Here is a 21,689-nt window from a genome sequence, read left to right on the forward strand (position 1 = left end):
CACCCGCACAGGGACCCATCCCATTAGCAGTTACCCCTCCCCACCCCTCAGCCCTGTCCCCCAGCCCCGCCACCCCTCATCTGCGTCTGTCTCTCTGTATTTGCATGTACTGACTGCTGCTCTTGGAGGGAGCCTCTTGGCTTATTCCATCAGCATCGTGTTTTCCAGGTTCCCCCCATGTTGTATCTCAGGTCAGGACACCATTCCTTTCTGTGGCTGCCTGGCGCTCCATTGTACAGAAGGACCCATTCATCAGTTGATGGACATCTGGGCTGTTTCCACTTTACTTTCCGGCTGTTGTGAATAATAATACTGATGTGAACATTCACATACCACTTCTGCGTGGACATAGTTTTCAGTTCTCTTGGGTAGATGCCTAGGAGTGGGGTTGCTGGGTCTCTGCCAAATGTTTTCCAAAGTGACTGCCCCGTTTTGCCATCTCACCAGCATAATACTGTGTTTTAGTCACTGATTATCTCCCTCCTTAGCATCTCAAGGCTGCCATGGCTCCTGCCGATTTGTTCGTGATCTCCTTGGCCATCTGGTCATGTCAGTCCAACCTCTGAAAGAAACTCATTTCCGTTATCAAGGCAAACGTTTGTTCATTTCACTCAAGGTTGTCGTGTGTGTGTGTGTGTGTGTGTGTGTGTGTGTGAGACATGCTGCCTCTGGAAGATAGAGGAGGGCACAGAGTGGGGGAAGGGTAGGTGGTGGATAGATCATGAGCAGCACTGAGGTTTAAAGAACAGTTCCAAACTCTTCACAATTACTAAGAACTCGGAGATTTTTAAATGTGGTTATATTGATCATTAACTACTTTATTAGAAATTGAAATGGAAAAAAATTAAGTATTTACTAGCTCACCTAAAAGTCCCAATAAGAAACCCATTGAATAATAATATAAATAGCACTTTTATGAAGAATATTTTCTAAAACAAGGCAACTGTAGTGAGAAGAGTAGCATTGCCTTGTTTCTGCCTTGTTTAATGTCTGGACCAATAGAAGACAGGATTATCATCTCTGCTCCGCATCCTATCTGTTGTGTACTGTGCACCATGTAACCTCCAAAAAATTCCACTGTGCACTCATGAGAGGAGAACCGGAGTGTCAGGAAACAGTGCTGGCCTTGCAGGCCCCCAAAAGGTCTTGGAGGCTCAGAGTTCCTGAGACTGCATTTCACAAACCCCTGGTCTGAAATATTCCACCTCTAGATAATACGCTTTGCAAAGCTGTGACTGCTACGTAGTAGGTGCGGAGACATTAGCAACCACATGGAGAATTTTAGGAACATTTTACACCCAAAATATATGCTTGGTTAAAAAAAAATTCTGAGATCTCTGAGGACGAATTAACTCCGTGAACAGGTTGTGTCCTGTCTTGTGGGTGACCTCACCATTGTGGTTTGAACCTCCTGCAGCAAATTCCACTCCACCCACACCCAGAAGGGAGTGGCTCGGGTCTTAGATTTCCTGCTGAAGGTTGGGAGGAGCCAGATGAGGCAGTATCAGGTGGGAAAAACCCTAAAATAACTAGGGGAACAGGCCACCTGAGCAGGGCCATCAGTGGGGGTCTCTGTGTGCCGGGAGCTTGCCCTCCTCCTCCACGTGACACCTGTCGTCCCCAGGCTTGGTGAGCGCCCTGGACCCCGAAATCTGCGCCAGCCGCAGCCCTGTTCTTCCTCTACTTGTGGGTGTTTCTCCTCTCACTGCCACTCCGTCCTATCACTCTGCTCTTCTGGCCTCTCTTCTCACAGGTGGCCCGCCGTGTGTTCCAGGACGGACCCCCATCCTCTCCTCATAGTGACCGGGAGCATCGGGGGTGAAGGTTAGGGAGCTGCCTCTCTCGGCTGGAGATTGAGAGGTGACATGCCTCATGGGGCTCTCAGCTCCGCGTGCCACTGTCATCCCCAGCTGCCAGTCCCAGGCTCATGCTCAGTCCAGGAGGAACAAATGCCCACAGCCCTGTGCAGCGTGATGGGGAGCGTGGAGTCGGCCAGGCTTGTATGTCAGCCCGTAGAAGGCGTGCGTCCCACGTGGTCAGCTGTTCTGTCTACTTCTGCTGCTGTGCGCCCTCCCTGAGAGCCTGCGCCTGCTCCCATCACCCTTGGCACTGCGAGCTGGGAAGCGGGAGTATCAGAGTCCTGCAGGGAGCAAAGGACGGGGCCAAGAGGTTTCAGGACTGCCCGCAGTGCAATAGGGATATGTAACATTAATTATTAAGGCCACAGGCTTTCTAAAAAGTAAACAACATTATTACACCTTAACATTGTTGAAACTCAAGGCAAAATCTAAGAAGCCTTTCTGATATATATTCGTTTTGTGGGGCAACTAAAACTATTTTCAGTTGTGGTAAAATGTACATAGTGTAAAATTTTCCATCCAAAGCATTTTTTAAATTGAGGTATAGTCGACTTACAATGTTGTGTTAAGTTTCTGGTGTACACCATAGTGATTCAGTTATACATATGTATAGATACATATATATTCTTTTTTTGTAGGTTATTACAAGGTATTGAATATAATTCCCTATGCTATACAGTATGACCTTGTTGTTTATCTATTTTATATATAGTAGTTAGTATCTGCAAACCCCAAACTCACAATTTATCCCTTTCCCCCCTCTTCCCCCTGGTAACCATAAGTTTGTTTTCTATGTCTGTGAGTCTGACTCTGTTTTGTAAATACTTGTGTCGTTTTTTTAGATTCCACATCTGAGTGATATCATACGGTATTTTTCTTTCTCTTTTGGACTTAACTTCACTTAGAGTAATGATCTCCAGGTCCATCCATGTTGCAAATGGCATTATTTCATTCTTTTTTATGACTGAGTAGTATTCCGTTGCATAAATATACCACAGGTTCTTTATGCAGTCATCTGTCAATGGACATTTAACATCTTAACCCTTTTTAAGTGGCATTAAGTACTTTCACTTTGTTGTGCAGCCATCATCACCATCCATCTCCAGAACTTTCTCATCTTCCCAAAGAGAAGCTCTGTCCCCATTAAACACTGACCCCTACTTCCCCCAGTCCCTGGCACCCACCATCCTACTTTCTGTCTCTGAATTTTTCTGCTCTTGGGAGAGCTAATAAGTGGAATCATACACTATTTGTCCTTTTGTGTCTGGCTATGTTATTTATTTTAGATAACTTATTGATCATTTCTCTGATTGTATGAGTAACACATATCTGTTTTGGAAAAATACAGGAAATATATAAACCAAAGGAAGAAAATGCATATCACCTTTAAGCTCTACTCAGATAACCACTAAAGACATTTTTATGTCTTTTAGAGAGAGACATTATACTTTGCTGTCTGCTTTTCATTTAGCAAGGTATCAGGGATATCTTTTCATGCCCTTAAATATTTTCAATATAACCATTTCAATGGTTACATCACATTTCATTCTGCAGATGCCTCACAATTTAATGAACAGTCTCCTTCCTGTTCTTTTGCAGGCAGGTTCTAAGGCCTGTCTTCCTGTCTGTGTACCACTGTCTTCATCGCTCGTCCTGAGTGGTGGCTCCTTGGGCATTCAGCCTGGTGTCTGTGAAGCAGGTGTGCATGTGACCAGCACACTGACCAGGCCTCTCTTCTTTCCCAGGATGGCTGGCCTTTTCAGTTTGATTGACACCATGTGGCCTCCAGTTGTGCCTCTGAGAGCACCTGGCCGCAGCTCGGCCTGTGAAGAGGTAAGCCCATCGCTGACAGCTCCCCAGTCACACCTGCTTGGTATCAGGTGCTGAGCCAGGTGCCACCCCACAGTCCACATCCCAAGAAGCTGGGACCAGTGCGTATAAGCCAGGACAGAGGTCCAGGCCCACTGGCCCGCTTGCAGGTCCAGCCACCACCACACGCCAGGGCACAACCAAGGTCTCAGCGTCGCACCGAACAAGACACTTTCAGTCACTAGCAGAACCCGCACTCAGTCACCAGTTGGAGCAGAAACTCCATGAATAACCTCCTGCTTATCCTGGGATTTCCCTTTGCTTCCTCGTCAGATTGTTCCCAGGAGTTGCTCACAGGTAGCAAAATTGACTGATTAAAATGAGTCCCCTGTCTCCATGCTGAGCCTACCCAGCAGTCTGGCCAGAGCTGTTCTGGGCTGTAGCTCCTCAGGCAGAACATGTGCCACCTTGCTTGTGTGGTACCTGACCTGGCACAGGTAAGACCATGGCTCCATCCTGTGCTGGACCAGCTGCACTGTGGTCAGAAATGCCATTTCTAGAGCACTTACAGGGGTGGAGTTTCTAAATGGTGTTCTCAATATACTCTGAAAAGTAAATTTCTAAAACGAAATCTTGAATTGGTCGTAAGTTAAAAAGCACGGAAGTTCTTAGCTTGGTCCCAGAGATAAACAACATAACCCGTTTCTTACATAGCCTTCCAGAGAGGTAGTATGCTTCTGTGAACCAATATGTGTATTAGAGTAGGTTTATATTAACAGTGATTTGAGTCTTTTAACAGTACATTCACGTTCTGCTTTTGTCTTCATTTTAAACAGGAAACAACTCATCTGCCTCCTCCTAGCTTCTGTTACATCCTCTCTGCTCATCCAAATCTGGGACAAATTGATGTAATTGACGAAGACCCCGTTTCTAAGTTTTACCAGCCTCCGGTTCCCCGCTTCTTAAGAGAAATTCTCCAGGTGGTGTTTTTGTTTCTGCCAAGGTCTCAGTTATTTTCTGTGGCTGTGCTGGGGGTGGGGGGGCCTTACTCACCGTTCTCAATGCCTTTCCAGACTGATGGCCTCTGTACCCGTTGCAGTTTCTACGCCAGAGTGATTTACCAAGGACCACAGGTAATCAGTCTCCCCACCTCTTCCTCGTGAGGTGTCATGCGGTTCACTGAAGGATAATCTTTCAGAAATTAACGTGAGACCAAAACAGAAGGACAGTTGAGTCCAGTTGTGTCCACTCTGCCCTGAGGCGGTAACAGACCCACTCCTCCTGCGGGGTGGAGACGGGTGTGGGGGGAGCCTCTGTCAGTCGGGTGCTGGGGATGAGCCAGCTGCGCCCCCCTTCCAGCTCTCAGCCCAGCCCTGCGAGCTCCTTTCTGACACAGGCAGTTGTAGGAAGGAAGGAGAAGCTGTAGCCTCATTTCTGGAGTGAACGTAGGAATCTCAGGAGAGTGCTCACCATTTCTGAGAGCTCTTGTGAAGCTACGGGCCGTCCCATGGAGAGGCCGCTGGAAGACCCGGCTCCTTGTGCCCAGCAGGCCCGCTGGGCCGAGACCGGGAAGAAGTAAGTGCTCTCGTCCGGCACGGGCGGTGAGTGCAGCGGGAAATTGCTGGACGGTGACTCACAGCGGAATGACCCTGTGTCACAATCACCCGAGAGCACGCAGAGTTTCCTCTTCTCTGCTCGTGAGTGGTCGTTTTACAGAGAATTCATGCCTCTCTTGGAGTGAGAGGGTGACCAATGTTAGTCCAGGGCAGCGCTCTCACCAGCTGGCCCAGCACCCTGCCCCACAGGCCGGGGACAGCCCCCAGTGAGGACGCACTCCAGCCCCTGATTGCCTCTTACTTCCAGGCTGACTGCACTCCTCCTCCCGCAGGATGCTTAGCACCTGCCACGTGCCCATCACCCTAACCGCACCTCAGGTGGTGAGGCTGAGGCATCAGTGGTTCACAGTGCAGCTGCCACTACCTGCAGGCACAAACAGCCACCTCGTGCTGTCACCCCACTGGCTCCTGCCCACAGCCCTGCAGCCCGGCCAAAGGTGCAGGGTAAAGGAAGCGGTGTCCAGTGCTCATCCCGTGCTCCCCCAGTGGAGGCCCGGGGTAGCCGTCTGCCTCACTGGGCAAAGGAGCCTTGGCTGCGGGCTGGCTGAGAGCACAGATCCCTTCTGTCCCAAGTTTCCCACCAAGAAACAGGCTTCTGTTAGCACAGGTACAGCCTGCCAGCCGCGTGGTTGTGTGTGCCGAGGGCTGGGAGCCCAATGGAACAGATTCCTCAATCCACTATGTTTCTTTATACTTCATGTGTTCTCCTTTTGTGGGGAAGAGAATCCCAGAAACCAGCTTCCTCCAGGAGGAATTGGAATAAGACAGGGAGATCAGGATGGCAAAGTGAGAGCACATGGAGCTCACCTCCCCCACAGGCACATCAAGAATACACCTGCGTGTGGAAAAGTTCTCACAGAAGACTAAGTAAAGGCTGGCTGAGGAAACCTGGACAGCCAAGGCTGCAGGGAAGACCCACATGTAATCAAGTAGGGCAAGAGGAAAAGCATTGGGTTGAGACCTGTACCCCTGTGGGGGACTCAAAAGGAAAAGGGAGATCTCAGGGGTGGACTCTCACCCTGGGCCCCCCGTTCCTGGGGTCCTACATGCAGGAGACAAGCCCCCTTGGCTATTTGGAGAAGTTAGACTCCATTCATGAGTGCACGGTGCTGGCTGACCCTCAGGCAGGGCAGAGAGATCTGCCCGAGCAGCAGCTGGATTCCCATGACTGACTGACCATGCACCCCAGCCCAGACCCGGCGAGCTGTACAGCCATGCTCACTCCACACCACATCAGAGCGCTGGGCCTGGAATGGCCAAGACTGGGGAAAGAACCAACTGGGGCTGCGTCTGAGCACAGCTGCAGATGCCTACATAGGAAGGGCATTGACTCTGTAAGCACAGAGGCCCCACGTGCTTCATCACTCCCTCCTCTGGGGCAGAGGTCCTGGTACAGGGAGAGGGAAAACACACACTCAGAGGGAACAGAACCAGCGCAAGCTGGGGATCAGCACTGAGCAGAGAGGCAGTCTCGCCTCATACCCTGCACAGGCCCTGGCTCCTAAAGCACATGCCACACCCCCATCAAGGTGATAGTGGCCAGCACGGCCTGAGGAAAGATGGGACTGGCATCATCATCAGATCCAGCCCTCCCACCAAAATGGGTCCATGCAGTCCGTGTAGGGACCCTCCCACATAAGAACACCCATTCAAGACCAAAATAGTAGCTGTTTCACCAAAATTTATAGAAGCAGAGAAAGTTAAGCATGTGTATGTGAAGAAATGATGGCTGAAAACTTCCCAAACCTGAAGGAAACAGATATCCAGGTACAGGAAGCACAGAGGGTTCCAAACAAGATGAACCCAAACAGACCCACACCAATACTTGTCATAATTAAAACGGCAAAAGTTAAATGGAGTTCTAATGGCAGCAAGAGAAAAGCAGAGTCATATGCAAGAAAACCCCTAAAAGGCTATCAGCTGATTGTTCTGCAGAAACTCTGCAGGCCACAAAGGAGTGGCAAGATACATGTGAAGTGCTGAAATGGGAAAACCTGCAATCTAGGATACTCTACGCAGCAAGATTATCATTTAGGATAAAAGGAGAGAGAAAGAACTTCTCAGAGAAGCAAAAACTAGAAGAATTCATCAATACCAACCCTTCCCTAAAAGAAGTGTTCTCTAAATGGAAAAGAAGTAAGACTCTATAGGAAAGGGAAAATCTCACAAGGAAACACAAATATATAGTAAGGGTTGAAGATTGCTTAAATAAGCCAGTACGAAGACTAAAAGACAAAAAAGTGTATAAACAGTTGTAACTACAATAAACAATTAAGGGAAAAGCGTGAAGATGAAAACATGACATCAAAAACCAAGTATGGGGGAAGGGAGTAAAAAATGTAGATCTTTTAGAATGTGTTTGAACTTAAATGACTGTCAGTTTAAAACAAGTAGATATAATTATGCGTCAACATATATGAACCCCATGGTAACTACAAATCGATTTACCTACAAAACACCTACAATAGATACACAAAAGCCAAAAAGAAAGGAACACAAGCATGCCACTAAATATAATCATGAAACCATAAGAGAAGAAGAAACAAAAAGAAAAAAGTGAACGGAGAAGAACTACAGAAACAATCAGAAAGCGTGTAGCAAAATGGCAGTAAGTCCACACCTATCAGTAATTACCTTAAATGTCAGTGGACTGAATACTGTGATTAAAAGACATAGAGTGGCTGATTGGATAAAAAAAACAAGATCCTTCAGTGTGCTGCTTACAGGAGACTCACTTCAGGGCTAAAGACACACAAACTGAAAGTGAGGAGATGGAAAAATAATTCATCCAGATGGAAATGGCAAGAAAGTGGGGGTAGCAATACTCATATCAGACAAAACGGACTTTAAAACAAAGGCTACAACAAGAGATGAAGGAGGGCATGATACCAGTACAAGAAGATACTACATCCACTAACATGTACACACCCAGTATAAGCACACCGAAGCATGTAAAGCAAATACCAACAGACACAGAGAGATTAACAATAATACAGTGATAGGAGGGGACTTCAACAACCTACTTACAGCAACAGACAGGTCACGCAGACAGAAAATCATTAAGGCAACAGTGGTCTTAAGTGACAGAACAGACCATTTGGACTCAATAGGTATCTATGGGACATTCCATCCAGAAACAGCAGGACACCTTTTCAAGTGCACATGGCACATTCTCTAGAGTAGCTGATGTGCTAGGCCACAAAGCAAGTCTCAACCAATTTAAGAGGATAGAATTAGTATCAAGCATTTTTTTTCTGACCACAACAGTATGAAACTAGAAATCAGTTACAGAAAGAAAGATGGGGAAAGAACGAACACGCGGAGACTAAACATGCCACTTGAAGGAAAAAAATGGATCAAAGAGGAAATCAGAAAATACCCCAAGATAAATGAATATGGAAAGACAGAACCCCAGAATCAATGGGTTGCAGCAAAAGCAGTTCTAAGAGCAAAGTTTATAACAATGCAGGCTTTCTCCGGAAACAAGAAAAATTTCAAACCTACCATCTGAAGGAATTAAAAAATGAAGAAACAAAGCCCAAAGTCAGCAGAAGGCAGGAAATAATAAAGATTAGAGAGGAAATAAATAAAACAGAGACTATAAAAAAGCCAAAGAAAAGATTAATGAAGCCTAAACATTTAGCCAGACTCACCAAGAAGAAAAGAGCGAGGAGATGAGAAATGAGAGAGGAGAAATAACAAGCAATACCACAGAAATATTGACAGAAAATACTACAAAAGTTACATGCCAAAAAGTGGACAATCTAGAAGAAATGGGCAAATTCCTGAAAACATATAACCTGACAAGACTGAGTCAAGAAGAAAGAGACAATTTGAACAGACCAATCACTCGTAGTGAAATTAAATTTGTGACCAACAAAACTTTCAGCAAACTGAAGTCCAGGGCCAGAAGGCTTCATAGGGGAGTTCTAATCAATATGTAATGAAGAACTAACACGTGTATTTCTCAAACTATTTCAAAAAAATTCAAGAGGACAGAACACTCCCAAATTCATTCTGCAAGGCCACCATTACCCTGATACTAAAACCAGACAAAAACACTACAAAAAAAGAAAATTACAGTATCTCTGATGAGCATAGATGCAAAATACTAGCAAACCAAACTCCACAATATAAAAAAAGGATCATGCACCACGATCAACTTGAATTTACTCCAGAATCAAAAGGATAGCTCCACGTTCACAAATCAAATCAGTGTGGCCATCACATTAACGAAAGGAAGGGTAAAAAACTCACATAAGCATCTCAGTAGACAGAGAGAAAGCATTTGACAAAATGCAACATCGACCCATGCTAAAAAGAAAACTCCATCAATGTGAGTATACAGTCAACAAACTTAGCAACAGACTCACAGAAAACAAACTAATGTTACTGAAGAGGGGCGTAAATTAGCTGTATAGGGTTAGGAAATATTAACTACTATGTATAAAATATGCAAGAAGGTTATGTTGTACAACACAGGGAATTATATAGCCATTACCTTATAATAAATTTTAATGGCGTATAGTCTGTAAAACTATAAAATCACTGTGCTGTATACTGTAAATCAACTATACTTCAGTAAAAAACAAATACACATTTAAAATAAATAGGCTCATTCTTGCTCGTGCCTCCTTTATAGCCACACTCATCCCCATTCCCAGCCCTACCCCATGGCAACCACTGACCTGCTCTCATCATTATAATTCTGTCATTTTATGGTGGTTACATAAGTAGGCCATGGAGTGTCCATCAGTATTAGTTTGCTAGGCCTGGCTATGCAGAGTACCAAAAACTGGATGGTTAAAACCGAAGAGAATTAATGTTTCACACTTCTGGAGGCGGAAGCCTGAAATCATGGCGTCAGCAGGGCCCTGCCAGCTCTGCCAGGTCTGGTGTCCACCGGCCATCCTTGGCATTGCTTGGCTTGTAGTGGCCAGTCGCGTGGCCATCCCCTCTCTGTGTCTTCACGTGGCCTCCCTCTGTGCTTATCTGTGTCCAAATTTCCCCTTTCTGTAAAGAAGACAGCAGTCATTGGATTAGGGCTCATTGTAATGATTTTATCTTAACTTGTTTGTAAATACCCGCTTTCCAAGTAAGGTCACGTTCTGAGGTGCTGGAGTTAGAACTCCAGTAGGCCTTTTTTGGAGGGACCCAATTCAACCCTTAACATCTCCTTCTGAAATTTTTTTCTTTTTTCAATTGGCATAATTCTCCAGAGATTCATCCAGAGAACTAATGGTGTTGAACTTTTTTTTTTTTTTAATGGCTGAATTTATTCAAGGTACACTGTCAAAGTAAGCAAGGGCTTGTCCAAGAAAGGTTATACAGCAGAAGCTGTAATGGAGCTTCAAATAACGAAGAATTGAAACCAGCACTTTTCTTCTTTACCACCTTTGGAATGAAGAGCCGAGGTGCTCCACTGGCTGGTTCCTCATGTATTAATTCAGTCTTAAATTTAAAAGGTAGAGGAGTGAAAGAGGAGGGTTGAGGGAAGGAGAAAAAGATAGATGAGGGAGGAATAGAGACTATTAAAAGGAAAGAGAGACAAACTAGTTTCAGTTTTCTGTATTCTTCACCCTTCTCACCCATGACCACTCTTTTTTTTTTAACTTTTTTTTTATTGAATTATAATCATTTTACAATGTTGTGTCAAATTTCAGTGTAGAGCACAATTTTTCAGTTATACGTGAACATACATATATTCATTGTCACATTTTTTTCTCTGTGAGCTACCACAAGATCTTGTATATATTTCCCTGTGTTATACAGTATAATCTTATTTATCTATTCTACATTTTGAAATCCAAGTGTGTCCCTTCCCACCCCCTGCCCCCTTGGCAACCACAAGTTTGTATTCTGTGTCTATGAATCTGTTCCTGTTTTATATATTTTTTTTTCAGATTCCACATATGAGCGATCTCATATGGTATTTTTCTTTCTCTTTCTGGCTTACTTCACTTAGAATGACATTCTCCAGGAGCATCCATGTTGCTGCAAATGGCACTATGTTGTCGGTTTTCATGGCTGAGTAGTATTCCATTGTATAAATATACTACATCTTCTTTATCCAGTCATCTATTGATGGACATTTAGGCTGTTTCCATGTCTTGGCTATTGTAAATAGTGCTGCTATGAACATTGGGGTGCAGGTGTGTTTTTGAAGTAGGGTTCCTTTTGGATATATGCCCAGGAGCGGGATTGCTGGGTCATATGGTAAGTCTATTCTTAGTCTTTTGAGGAATCTCCATACTGTTTTCCACAGTGGCTGCACCAAACTGCATTCCCACCAGCAGTGTAGGAGGGTTCCCTTTTCTCCACAGCCTCTGCAGCATTTGTCATTTGTGGACTTTTAAATGATGGCCATTCTGACTGGTGTGAGCCGATACCTCATTGTAGTTCTGATTTGCATTTCTCTGATAATTAGTGATATTGAGCATTTTTTCATGTGCCTATTGATCATTTGTATTTCTTCCTTGGAGAATTGCTTGTTTAGGTCTTTTGCCCATTTTTGGATTGAGTTGTTTTTTTTTTTTCTTATTAAGTCGTTTGAGCTGCTTATATATTCTGGAGATCAAGCCTTTGTCGGTTTCTTTTGCAAAAATTTTCTCCCATCCCATAGGTTGTCTTTTTGTTTTACTTATGGTCTCCTTTGCTGTGTAGAAGCTTGTAAGTTTAATTAGGTCCCATTTGTTTGTTCTTGCTTTTGATGGAGATACTGGGGATTGAACCCAAGACCTTGTGCACGCTAAGCATGTGCTCTACCACTGAGCTATAAACACCCACCCACCCCGGCCCTGCCCACCCTAAACATCGTTCTGTGTGTTTGTCATTTGTATGCCCTTTTTGGTGAAATGTTAATATGTGTCTTTTGCCCATTTTCGGTTTGGATTATTACCGTTGAGTTTTTAATTTCTTTATTCTGTTTAGAAAGCTTTTGTTAGATATGTGATTTGCAAATGTTTCTCAGGGTCTGTAATTTGTCTTTTCAATTCATCACATAAGGTTTTTTTTTTCTTCCTGAGTACTCTTTTTTTTTTTTTTTTTTAAAGTTAATTAGGTTATCTTCCCTAATTTATTTATCTTTAATGGAGGTACTGGAGATTGAACCCAGGACCTCGTGCATGCTAGGCACGCAATCTGTACCACTCAGCTAACCCTCCCCCTCAACAGGAGTTTTTGCAAAGCAAAAGTCTTTAAATTTTTTGTGGTCAAATTCATCAGCTTTTCCTCTCATGGTTCATGCTTTTATTGTCAAGTCAAAGACAAGTCAAGTCTCTTTACTTCGCTCTAGGTCCCAAAGTTTTACCTTCTACACTCTTTTCTAGAAGATTTATTTACACCTGAGTCCATGCTGCATTTTGAGTTGGTTTTTGTGTAAGGCGCATTCTTTGCCTGTGGAGGTCAGTGTTTGTTTATGGGCCTCCTTCCTGCGTTGAATTGCTTTTGCAACTTTGTCAAAAATTCATTGGGTATTTTTGTGTAGAAGAGATCTATTTCCAATAAATTTTAACAGTAAGGTTGGTAGTACTACTTTGAATCAATTGGTTGTGTCTTTTTCTGACTTTATTCTTAATCCCAATGCTAAAGGTAATTTGATAGTTAAGTTCAAAGGAAATGAGACCATTTTTGTTCACTGGGAGACAGAAAAAGAGACAATATGCCAAATCCAGGATATTTACAGAGAATCTAATATCTTTGAAGATTGTCAGATAAATTCTCACCTTCAGATAATCTTGTAGAAAGAAGTCTTTACTCTTTTTGAGAAATGTACCAGTTTTTAAAGTGTTTCTTGCCAATTGTTCCAAAACAACCATTTATAACTCCTCAGTCCGGTACAGGATTGTGTGCTGTGCTGCGACCTGTCTCCCACTCCTTCCAGTGGAACATTTTTTCATCTTTGCTCATCTTTTATGACCTTGTCATTTTTGAAGAAGAGGCCAGTTGCTTAATAGAATGCCCCTTCATATAGATTTGCCTGGCCATGAATAGAGTCAGGTTATGCGTTTTCAACAGGAACATCACATAAAAAATAGTGTGTTCATATCAGGAGGCACACGGTTGATTTGTCCCAGTGCTGTGCTGTGTTATCAATTGATTAAGATGGTGTCTTGCAGGCTTCTCTGCTCTAAAGTTAAATAATAAGTATTTCATACTTATTAATTAACAACTATGTAACAAATGTTCTGTGGGAAGATAGTTTAAGACTGTATATATAAATGTCCTATTTCTTATCAAACTGTTACTCATTTTTTAACATCTATATGATTCTTGCCTGAATTATTACTCTGATAGCGGTCAATTGGTAATTTTGTAATTCCAGAATTTTTTCTATTTTGGCTATAATTAGGACCTTTTCATTTCCATGATTGGACTTGAATATGCGTTCACCTATTATCTCAGTTTGGGCCAGTAGATTCAGTTTTTGTTCAATGGGTTATGATCTGTAACTGCTGTTTATTTTGATACTCAGATCTCCCCAGATTCAAGCAGCCTCCTGTGTCCTTTGGACGTGTACTCATCATTCTTCCAGTACTTCCTTACTTTCTGACACAGTAAGATGCTTCAGACTCATTTTTCTTTGCTCTGTAATCAGCCATCTCTTAAGGAGCGCTAGGTGATTTTAATGAAGAATGGCATTTAGAAGCCAAGATCCCAAGATCTGGTACTAGGTGGGCTCATTTGCTGCTGGGATGTCATTGCTTCTAGGTCCTCTCAGTGGACAGAGCAAGGAAATACATGTGTTCTCAAGCACACATATATACAAGTCCATATCTATTCTTTCTTTGTTTCTCTCAGCCTAAAATCTTGGTTTTGTACCAGTACCTCCAACTCTAGATCATCACCACAGAACTGACTCTAGATTGTCTCATTTCCATATCTATAATTCCCTTACACAACAGTGAGAAACTTGGTTCTCATTTTCCTCAATATATCTTTGTCTAATTTTCTATATGTGATCAGCCTCCCATGTGAGCTGCTTCCTCCACTCAACTCACAGCTTCTGACCTTGCTGGTCACCTCCTCTGCCCAGTCTTATCAGCCAGCCACATGGGATCCTCAGCCTGACCATACCATCCCTGCCAGCAACACCAACTTAACCTCATGCCAGCCAGGTTCTCATGGCCCAGCCCTGCTGACCTCAAGGGTCTTCCTAGGCAAATCCTGGCCCCATTTACATCTACTGAATCCTGAATTCTGACCAAGGGGAAAAGGCTGAATGTCATTATGTTAATTATGTCCTAAGCACCTCCCAGAGGCCCCCCCTCTGCCATTACCATCACATTGAGGGTTGGTACTTCAACATATGGAGTGGGGGTAGTGAGAGGGAAATACTAACATTCAGTTCATAACAGTCCCTAACCCTTAGGAAACCACATCTAGCAGGAGAGAAGGATGTGCATGTTCTGAATATGAGACACTGATGGTGACGTCCTGGGTGTGTGGGCGTGGGGTTGAGGGAGAGGGCATGACTTCATCCTGCATGGGTCAGAGGTCAAGCAGAGTGGGGCCTGGGAAGGGCAGACTGTCGCCCAGTAAAGGAGCCCCTTACACAGCTGCAGGCTGGGCGTCACAGAGCTCGGCTGTGTCCGGGACAGCTGGTGACCAAGACGTGCAGAGGCCATGGCATGTTTTGAAATATTTGTTGAAATGATATCGGAAACTGTTAGTGTTAATAATAATCACCTAAGGTTATTGCTTTTGAAAAATAATTTTGGATATAAGAGTAGCTATTACATTAACAGCCTTGACTGTGTCTTTGAATTACAGGTAAACAGTTTGGAGCCCAGGGAGCTATGGCTGGTGGTGACTGACGTTACTCTGCAAATGCAGCGTGGGGACAACTCTGGCCTTCCCAGAACCATGCCTGTGTGCGTGGCCCCCTCGTGCGTGCTGGGCCCGGAAGTCCAAGACGCACTCTCTGAGGCTGCCTCCCAGAGCTTCCTCTTCCGGGATGCCCTCCTAGACCAGGGTATGCTTTCGTCTCACTGACAGCTCTGATGTGGCGACCGAGAGATGCCATAGACTGGCTTTGTGGGTTCTTGCTGCCTTTGTCTTGCTCTGTAACCACTGGCCCCGTCCCAAATCTGCTGCGGACATGACCCTTGTAGTGGCCGCCTGGACACAACCAGAACTCCCTGCAGTGCCGACACGCCCGCAGGAGATGTGGTCTGTTGGGGTCACGCTTTTACAGATGCAGGAGCCACCTGAAGCCACTGCCTAGAGCAGCACTTTTCAAAACAAAGGAAAGGCTAGAACATTGTAACATGCGTTCTTCCCTCGGCACCAACCCCCTGTGGACATCAGAATCCACAGGTGCTCACAGCCCTTCTGTGAAGCGGCCTGGGTTTTGCGTGGAGCCTGCACTTGAATCATCTCTTGATCACTTACAGCGCCTGACATGGCAGCAGTGCTCTGGACTGCTGCTGGTGTGCAGCAGATTCGGAGTTTGCCTTTGGAACTTCCTGGAACTTTTTCCAAATATTTTCTATCCATCATTGTTTGAATCCACACTTGTTTGCATCTGCAGATACAGAGGCCTGACTGTGTGCTCAGATAAGTCAGCCCTTTATTCCCAGGAATCACTCTAGGATCCTGCCTAGACTGTATTTTCCACTTTATAACTTATTACATGGCACAAAATCTGCCTTTCTGAGTCGAATTTGAACCTAGTGTTTGTGTGCATTTCCAGCTTAGTGCATGGGGCTTTGGGTTTCCTTTCTGCACAGTGTTGGACACACACAGGGCCCCCACAGCGGTGCCCTCAGCTCTACCTGCCCCCGACTCCCAGGAGGCTGCAAAGGACACGTCTCTACTGGAGAGAGAACTTGCTTGTTTCAGAGCTCAGAGCTGTGGTAACCTGAGGTGTGTCTGTTGGCAGGTCGGATCGTTTGTATTGGACGCACTGTCCTCTTGCTTCCAAAGCCCCACCTGGGTGTGGCCTCCGATGCCTGGGAGCCGCCGGGCCCTGTGAGGCTGGATGCGTTGGATTCTGTCACTCGGGTCAACTCCATCTGCAGTGTCCAAGGTGTGTAGTCGATCTTGCTGGAAGAGGTATTTATGTTTCCTTAAATACCACACTTACTTTATATTCACCTGTTCACTTGTTCAGCAAGTGTTTGTTGAGCACCTGACAGGTTCCATACACTGGATACATAAGGAGCAGAATCAGAAGTGACTCCTGCCTCCCAGACTCGTAGTCTGTAGAGAAGAACCAGCAAATACAGAACCACAGCCTCCAGTGTTCGAGGGCAGGAAGGGCAGGAGGGAGCAGGCAGGGGGCAGGTGGAGGGTGGGGGCAGGAGGAGAGCAGGATGGGGTGGGGGCTGGGAAGCACCAGGGGTGAGAGGGAGGGAGAAGGGTGTCAGGAGAGGCGAGTGCACGTGCAGCAGAGTCAGAGTTGGCCTGGGGTTGCAGCTGGGTGGGGGTGAAGCTCGGGGAGGGAAGCAGATCTGGGGTGGATTTAGACAGGAGGGAAGTTGCCGGGGAAGATGACGAAGTCAGTGCGGAGGGAGCGAGACCCGAGCAGAGAAGGAACATCTGTGAAAGTCATTTCCAAAAAGTGTACAGAAATTCCAAAACTCACATTGGGGGACCGCCCCTCCACCCCTAGACCACTAGATTCCTGAGCCCATCATGGTCTGTACGAACAGCCAAAGCTGTGATCCACTGGTGCTTGGATCCATGGTCCCCATGTGCTGGTGTGTGTTCGGTGCATCGAGGCCATTTGGATTTTCTCTTCTGGGCGGCTCCTCTCACTGTTAGTACTGAGATGTGACTGCTACAGCCAAGTGGCCTTTAAGGAAGCAGGCTCTAACCACCATGTCTCATCTCTGAAGCAGGGACAGTAGACCTGACTTCAGAGCAAAGGAGTACATAAGATGCACCCTGGGGCTGATGGGGGAGGCAGACACTCAGTGCTTCCACTGCACAGCCAGGCAGCCCACTGCGGGTGGAGGGCTGCAGCCAGTGACTGCAGGGTTGGTGGCCCCAGGGCCGTCAGGGTCTCTCAGGCAGAGCTGGTGAAAGGCACATGGAAAACCCCCAGAGGTGCCCAGGCAGCTATAAGGTTCACACGTTGGAGGGGAGACGGGGCTGTGGTTCACACGGGTTCTGTCTTGCTCTGCTGTCCCCGGCCATGCCGAGGAGGTGGAATGGTCAGGTTTTTGTCTTAAATGAAGCAGTGCTTTCAGCACCATGAGTAGACTCTGGTGCAGAGCAGGGGCTGGTGGTTGGCAGGAAGATGATTGCCTGGCTCTCTGGAGGAGTGCAGGTGAGGGTGGTCGAGAGTCTGGGAGGCTGACGAGCCCCTGGCAGGCAGGCTGTGAGGGCCAGATGCCTGCAGACCTGGGGCAGCCTGTCCACAGCCTGTGGTCTCCAGACGCCTGCGGAGACCCCATCCTCTGACCTTTCTCAGAGCAGAGAAGGGTGAGGACGCAGCCCCTGTGTGAAAGTTACTGCCCATGCCACTTAGGCCTTGGGGACCTGGAATCTTAAGACCACAGGCACCAGCAGTGCCTAGAGTACCGTTTTATGAGGAAGTACGTCCCTGAAGAGCTGGCTTCCAAAGAGGTTTGGACCCTGACTCACTCGTAGCTGCAGCCCGTGAGTAAGAAGCAGAGGGGAGTCTACAGACGCCTGTGGGGAGAGAGGAGGGTTGATTTTTCTGAAGAACCTCATATTTTAAAAAACAATAAGTTACAGTGAGACTTGCAAAACACAAAATCAACCATTTTAAAGAGAGAAATTCAGTGCCGTTAGTCCATTCCCAGTGTTGTGCAGCCACTTTTGTACATTGTCTTTTGTTATCTCAGTGGCTTTGAAAGCAGTGGTAGTCTAGTTTTTAATCACAGTGTAACTGAGATAAAATATACCCTTACAGCATGCACAGCTCGCTGTCACTGCTGTATTCACACAGTTGTGCAACATCCTCACTAACTAGCTGCAGAGTATCTCCACCACTCCAGAAAGAAACCCGTGTCCACCGGCAGTCACGCCCCATCCCTCCCAAAGCCCTGGCACCCACTCTTCTGCCACCTGTCTCCACGGACAGCCTGTTGTGGACACACATGGACATGAACTCGTACACTGTGTGCTCTTGTGTTTCTGGCTCTTGTCACTTAGTGAAACATTTTTAAGACATTCCTCAGGCTTCCTTCCATTTTGTGGCTGAATATTCCATCGTTTGGATAGACCTGCTTTGTTTATCCATTCATTGGTTGATGCATATTTTTTTGATTTGCTGTGAATATGCATGTAAGGCCTTTGGGTGGACATCTATTTTCTGTTCTTTGGGCATATTCCTGTAGTTTAGATCGTTTTCATGTTGGCCGTCATCCTAAACAGAGCAGCCGTACAACTGGGAGGACCCTGTGATTCCTCCAGCTGGGGAGACGACCATAGAAAGTAACCCATCCAGAGAGACGGGACTGAGAGACCGAGACAGGAACTCTGCGTCCAAACAAGATGACCAAAGGGCAACTTCAGGAAATATAGCCCAAGGTTAGAGACATGCAGTGTCCACTGTGACTTCTCCGGAGAGGGGCCGTGTTAACAGAGGGTCTCTTGCCAACACCCCGACCATGGAGTGACCCCTGAGCCGTGGAGGAGGCAGGGCCACCGAAGTTGGCTTTGCTTCCAGTACAGCTTTGTGACAGATCAGACGTCCTGCTGTCCACACCCTCACCAGCAGTGAGTGTTCTCAGGGTCTGAGATTTTCAGCCGTTCTTACAGGTGTGCAGTGGTGTCTCATTGCTGTGTAGTTTGCATTTCCCTGATGACATGTGATTCAGAACGTCTTTCATGCTTATTTGCTGTCCATATATCTTCTGTGATGAGGTGTCTGTAAAGGTCTTTGACCCATTTTTTTATTCAGGATGTTCATTTTCTTACTGTTGAGTTTTAAGGCTTTTTTTGTATATTTTGGATAGCAGTCCTTTATCAAATGGGTCTTTTGCAAACATTTTCTCCCATCTGTGGCTTGTCTTTTCATTCTCTTAATAGTATCTTTTGTAGACTGGAAGTTTTACTTTTAATGAAGTCCCATCAATTTTTTTCTTTCATGAGCTGTGTTTTTGGTGTTGTGCCTAAAAACCGATTGTCAATCCCAACGTCACCCAGGTTTTCTCCTAGGAGTTTTATAGTTTTGCGTTTTAAGCTTAAGTCCGTAATCCATCTTGAGTTAAGTTTTGTGAAAAGTGTAAGGCCTCTTTCTAGATTCATTGTTTTTCATGTGTGTGTCAGTTGTTTGAACACTGTTAAAAAGACTGTCCTTTTTCTGTTGGATTGTCAAAGATCAGTTGGCTATATTCATGTGAGTCTATCTCTGGGCTTTCTATTCTGTTGATTTGATTACGTCTGTTCTTTCACCAATAAGACACTGTCTTGATTTCGGTAGCCATAATGTGTATCTTAAAGCCCTGTGATGTGTCTTGAAGTTGGGTAGTGTCAGTCCTCCACCTTTGCTCTTTCTTCTTCAGTAATTTCTTGGCTATTTCAGGTCTTTTTGCCTTCCGTATAAACTGTAAAATCAGTGTGTTGGTATACACAGAATTACTTGCTGGGGTTTTACTGGGATTGTGTTGAATCTGTAGATCAACTTAGAAAAAAATTTACTATTGAGTCTTCCTGTACACAAACATAGAATATGTCTCTCTTAATTTTGACCTTTCATATCTTTCAACAGATTTTATAGTTTTCCTCATATAGGTATTATACTTAAACTGAAGTAGTTCATTTATTTTACCCCTAATGTGTAAATGGTGTTGTGTGTTTTTAGTTTCAAAAGCCATTTGTTCATTGTTAGTATACAAGAAAGCAGTTGCCTTTTGCATTCTGACCTTGTATCTTGCAACCTTGCTACAGGCATTTTGTAGTTCTAGTTTTTTGTTGTTGATTCTTTGGGGTATTCTACACAGAAAACTGTCATCGGTGGATAAAAACAGTATTCTTCCTTTCCAGTCTGTATACCTTTTATTTCCTCTTCTAGTCTTACTGCATTAGCACGTACTTCCAGTTCCTTGTTGGATAGAAGTGGTGAGAGGGGGCTTCCTTGCTCTGCTCCTGACCTTAAGGAGCAAGCATCTGCTTTCTCACCATTAGTTGTGACATATGCTGTAAGGGTTTTGTTTGTTTGTTCGTTGTTTCACCGCTAAAGCTAATATCTTTTTACTCTACACATTGAAGGAAGAGCACGTCAGCTCTCCTGCCCCTCTCTGACTGTTCTCTACCCCCCAACCAGTTTCTATACTTTATATTTGATTGATGGTGTTCTGTTCTGTAGCTATAATTAAACCCTGCACTTTGTCTACAGGTTGATTCTCAAATATGAAGATCAGTTAATGGTGTTTTTATTATTATGATTATATAAATATTTTTCGCTTAATAGGAAAATATTATACTACTCTCTGTTTTCTTTCTTGTGTAATTTTTTCTATGGAGTTTTATATTGACTTTTATTTTCCTTGCACTACCTGCCGTACACCCTAATTATTTTCCAAATCCTTAAAAATGGTGACATCTTTGGGGTCATCCCATCCTTTGTAATTTCCCTCCTGGATCCTTCTGTGCCTCTGAGCCAACCTTGACGGGCTGCTCTGTTGTCAGCACTGTTCTGGGCCCCCTGTATGAATCATTCAGGTGTGAGTCACTCTTTCCTAAATCACGAACTACTTTATTGGATTGTTCCAACCTTAGGTTTTCTGTAAATGTTCCTTACCAAGTTGAGGACGCCCCTTCTATTGCTAAATTACTGAGAGTTTTATCATGAATGGGTGTTGGATTTTGTTAAGCGTTTTCTTTACATCTATTGAAATGATCACATGATTTTTCTTCTTCAGTCTGTTGATATGATAGATTACATTCATCGATTTTAAAAAAAAAAAAAAACATTGAACCTGCTTTGTAAACCTGGAATAGTCCCATCTGGTTATGGTATAATCCTTATTTTTTATGTAGTTGGATTAGGTTGCTAATATCTTGTTAAGGAAGTTCGCATCTGTGTTTATGAGAGATGTTGGTCTGTGGTTTTCCTTTCATGTAATGTTTTTGTGTGGATTTGGTACTGGGTGAATGCTGTCCTCGAAGGGTGCGTTAGGAAGGTAACGTCTTCTGTAAGAAATTGGGGAGGACTGGTATAATTTCTTTCTTAAACATTTGGTGGAATTCACCCGTGAACCCCTTTGGGCCTGGTGCTTTCTGTTTTTGAAGATATGAATTATTGATTCTATTTCTTTAACTCAGTCTTACCTCATTTTTTTGCACTTTATTGCACTTTGTAGATACTGCATTTTTTACAAATTGAAGGTTTGTGGCAACTCTGTCAAGCAAGTCTGTCAGTGCTGTTTTTCAACAGCATTTGCTTACTTGGGGTCTCTGTGTCACATTTTGGTAATTCACATAATAC

The 21,689-nt window shown here is 44.7% G+C and overlaps 1 protein-coding gene and 1 long non-coding RNA gene across 6 annotated transcripts in view; one reads left to right on the forward strand and one right to left on the reverse strand.

Annotated features, from left to right (window-relative positions):
• SPIDR (scaffold protein involved in DNA repair) overlaps positions 1-21,689 on the forward strand; it is a 258,048-nt gene that overhangs the window by 225,165 nt on the left and 11,194 nt on the right. For all 4 annotated transcript variants that reach the window (XM_074355057.1, XM_074355055.1, XM_074355056.1 and 1 more), the window contains exons 12-16: positions 3,605-3,692; positions 4,505-4,648; positions 4,742-4,801; positions 15,056-15,257; positions 16,167-16,313. In XM_074355057.1, the coding sequence (XP_074211158.1) occupies positions 3,605-3,692; positions 4,505-4,648; positions 4,742-4,801; positions 15,056-15,257; positions 16,167-16,313 (641 nt within the window). The remainder of the gene's footprint in view (positions 1-3,604; positions 3,693-4,504; positions 4,649-4,741; positions 4,802-15,055; positions 15,258-16,166; positions 16,314-21,689) is intronic.
• LOC105063613 (uncharacterized) overlaps positions 1-21,689 on the reverse strand; it is a 31,862-nt gene that overhangs the window by 7,943 nt on the left and 2,230 nt on the right. The window contains exon 1 of one of the 2 annotated variants that reach the window (XR_006722303.2): positions 4,722-5,686. The exons of the other annotated variant lie outside the window; for it this stretch is intronic. This is a non-coding gene — a long non-coding RNA (uncharacterized LOC105063613). Of the gene's footprint in view, positions 1-4,721; positions 5,687-21,689 lie in introns of those variants that run through there. 2 annotated transcript variants of the gene reach the window in all.

Source organism: Camelus bactrianus, chromosome 29 (genome assembly GCF_048773025.1).
Source record: "Camelus bactrianus isolate YW-2024 breed Bactrian camel chromosome 29, ASM4877302v1, whole genome shotgun sequence".
NCBI lineage: Eukaryota > Metazoa > Chordata > Mammalia > Artiodactyla > Camelidae > Camelus > Camelus bactrianus.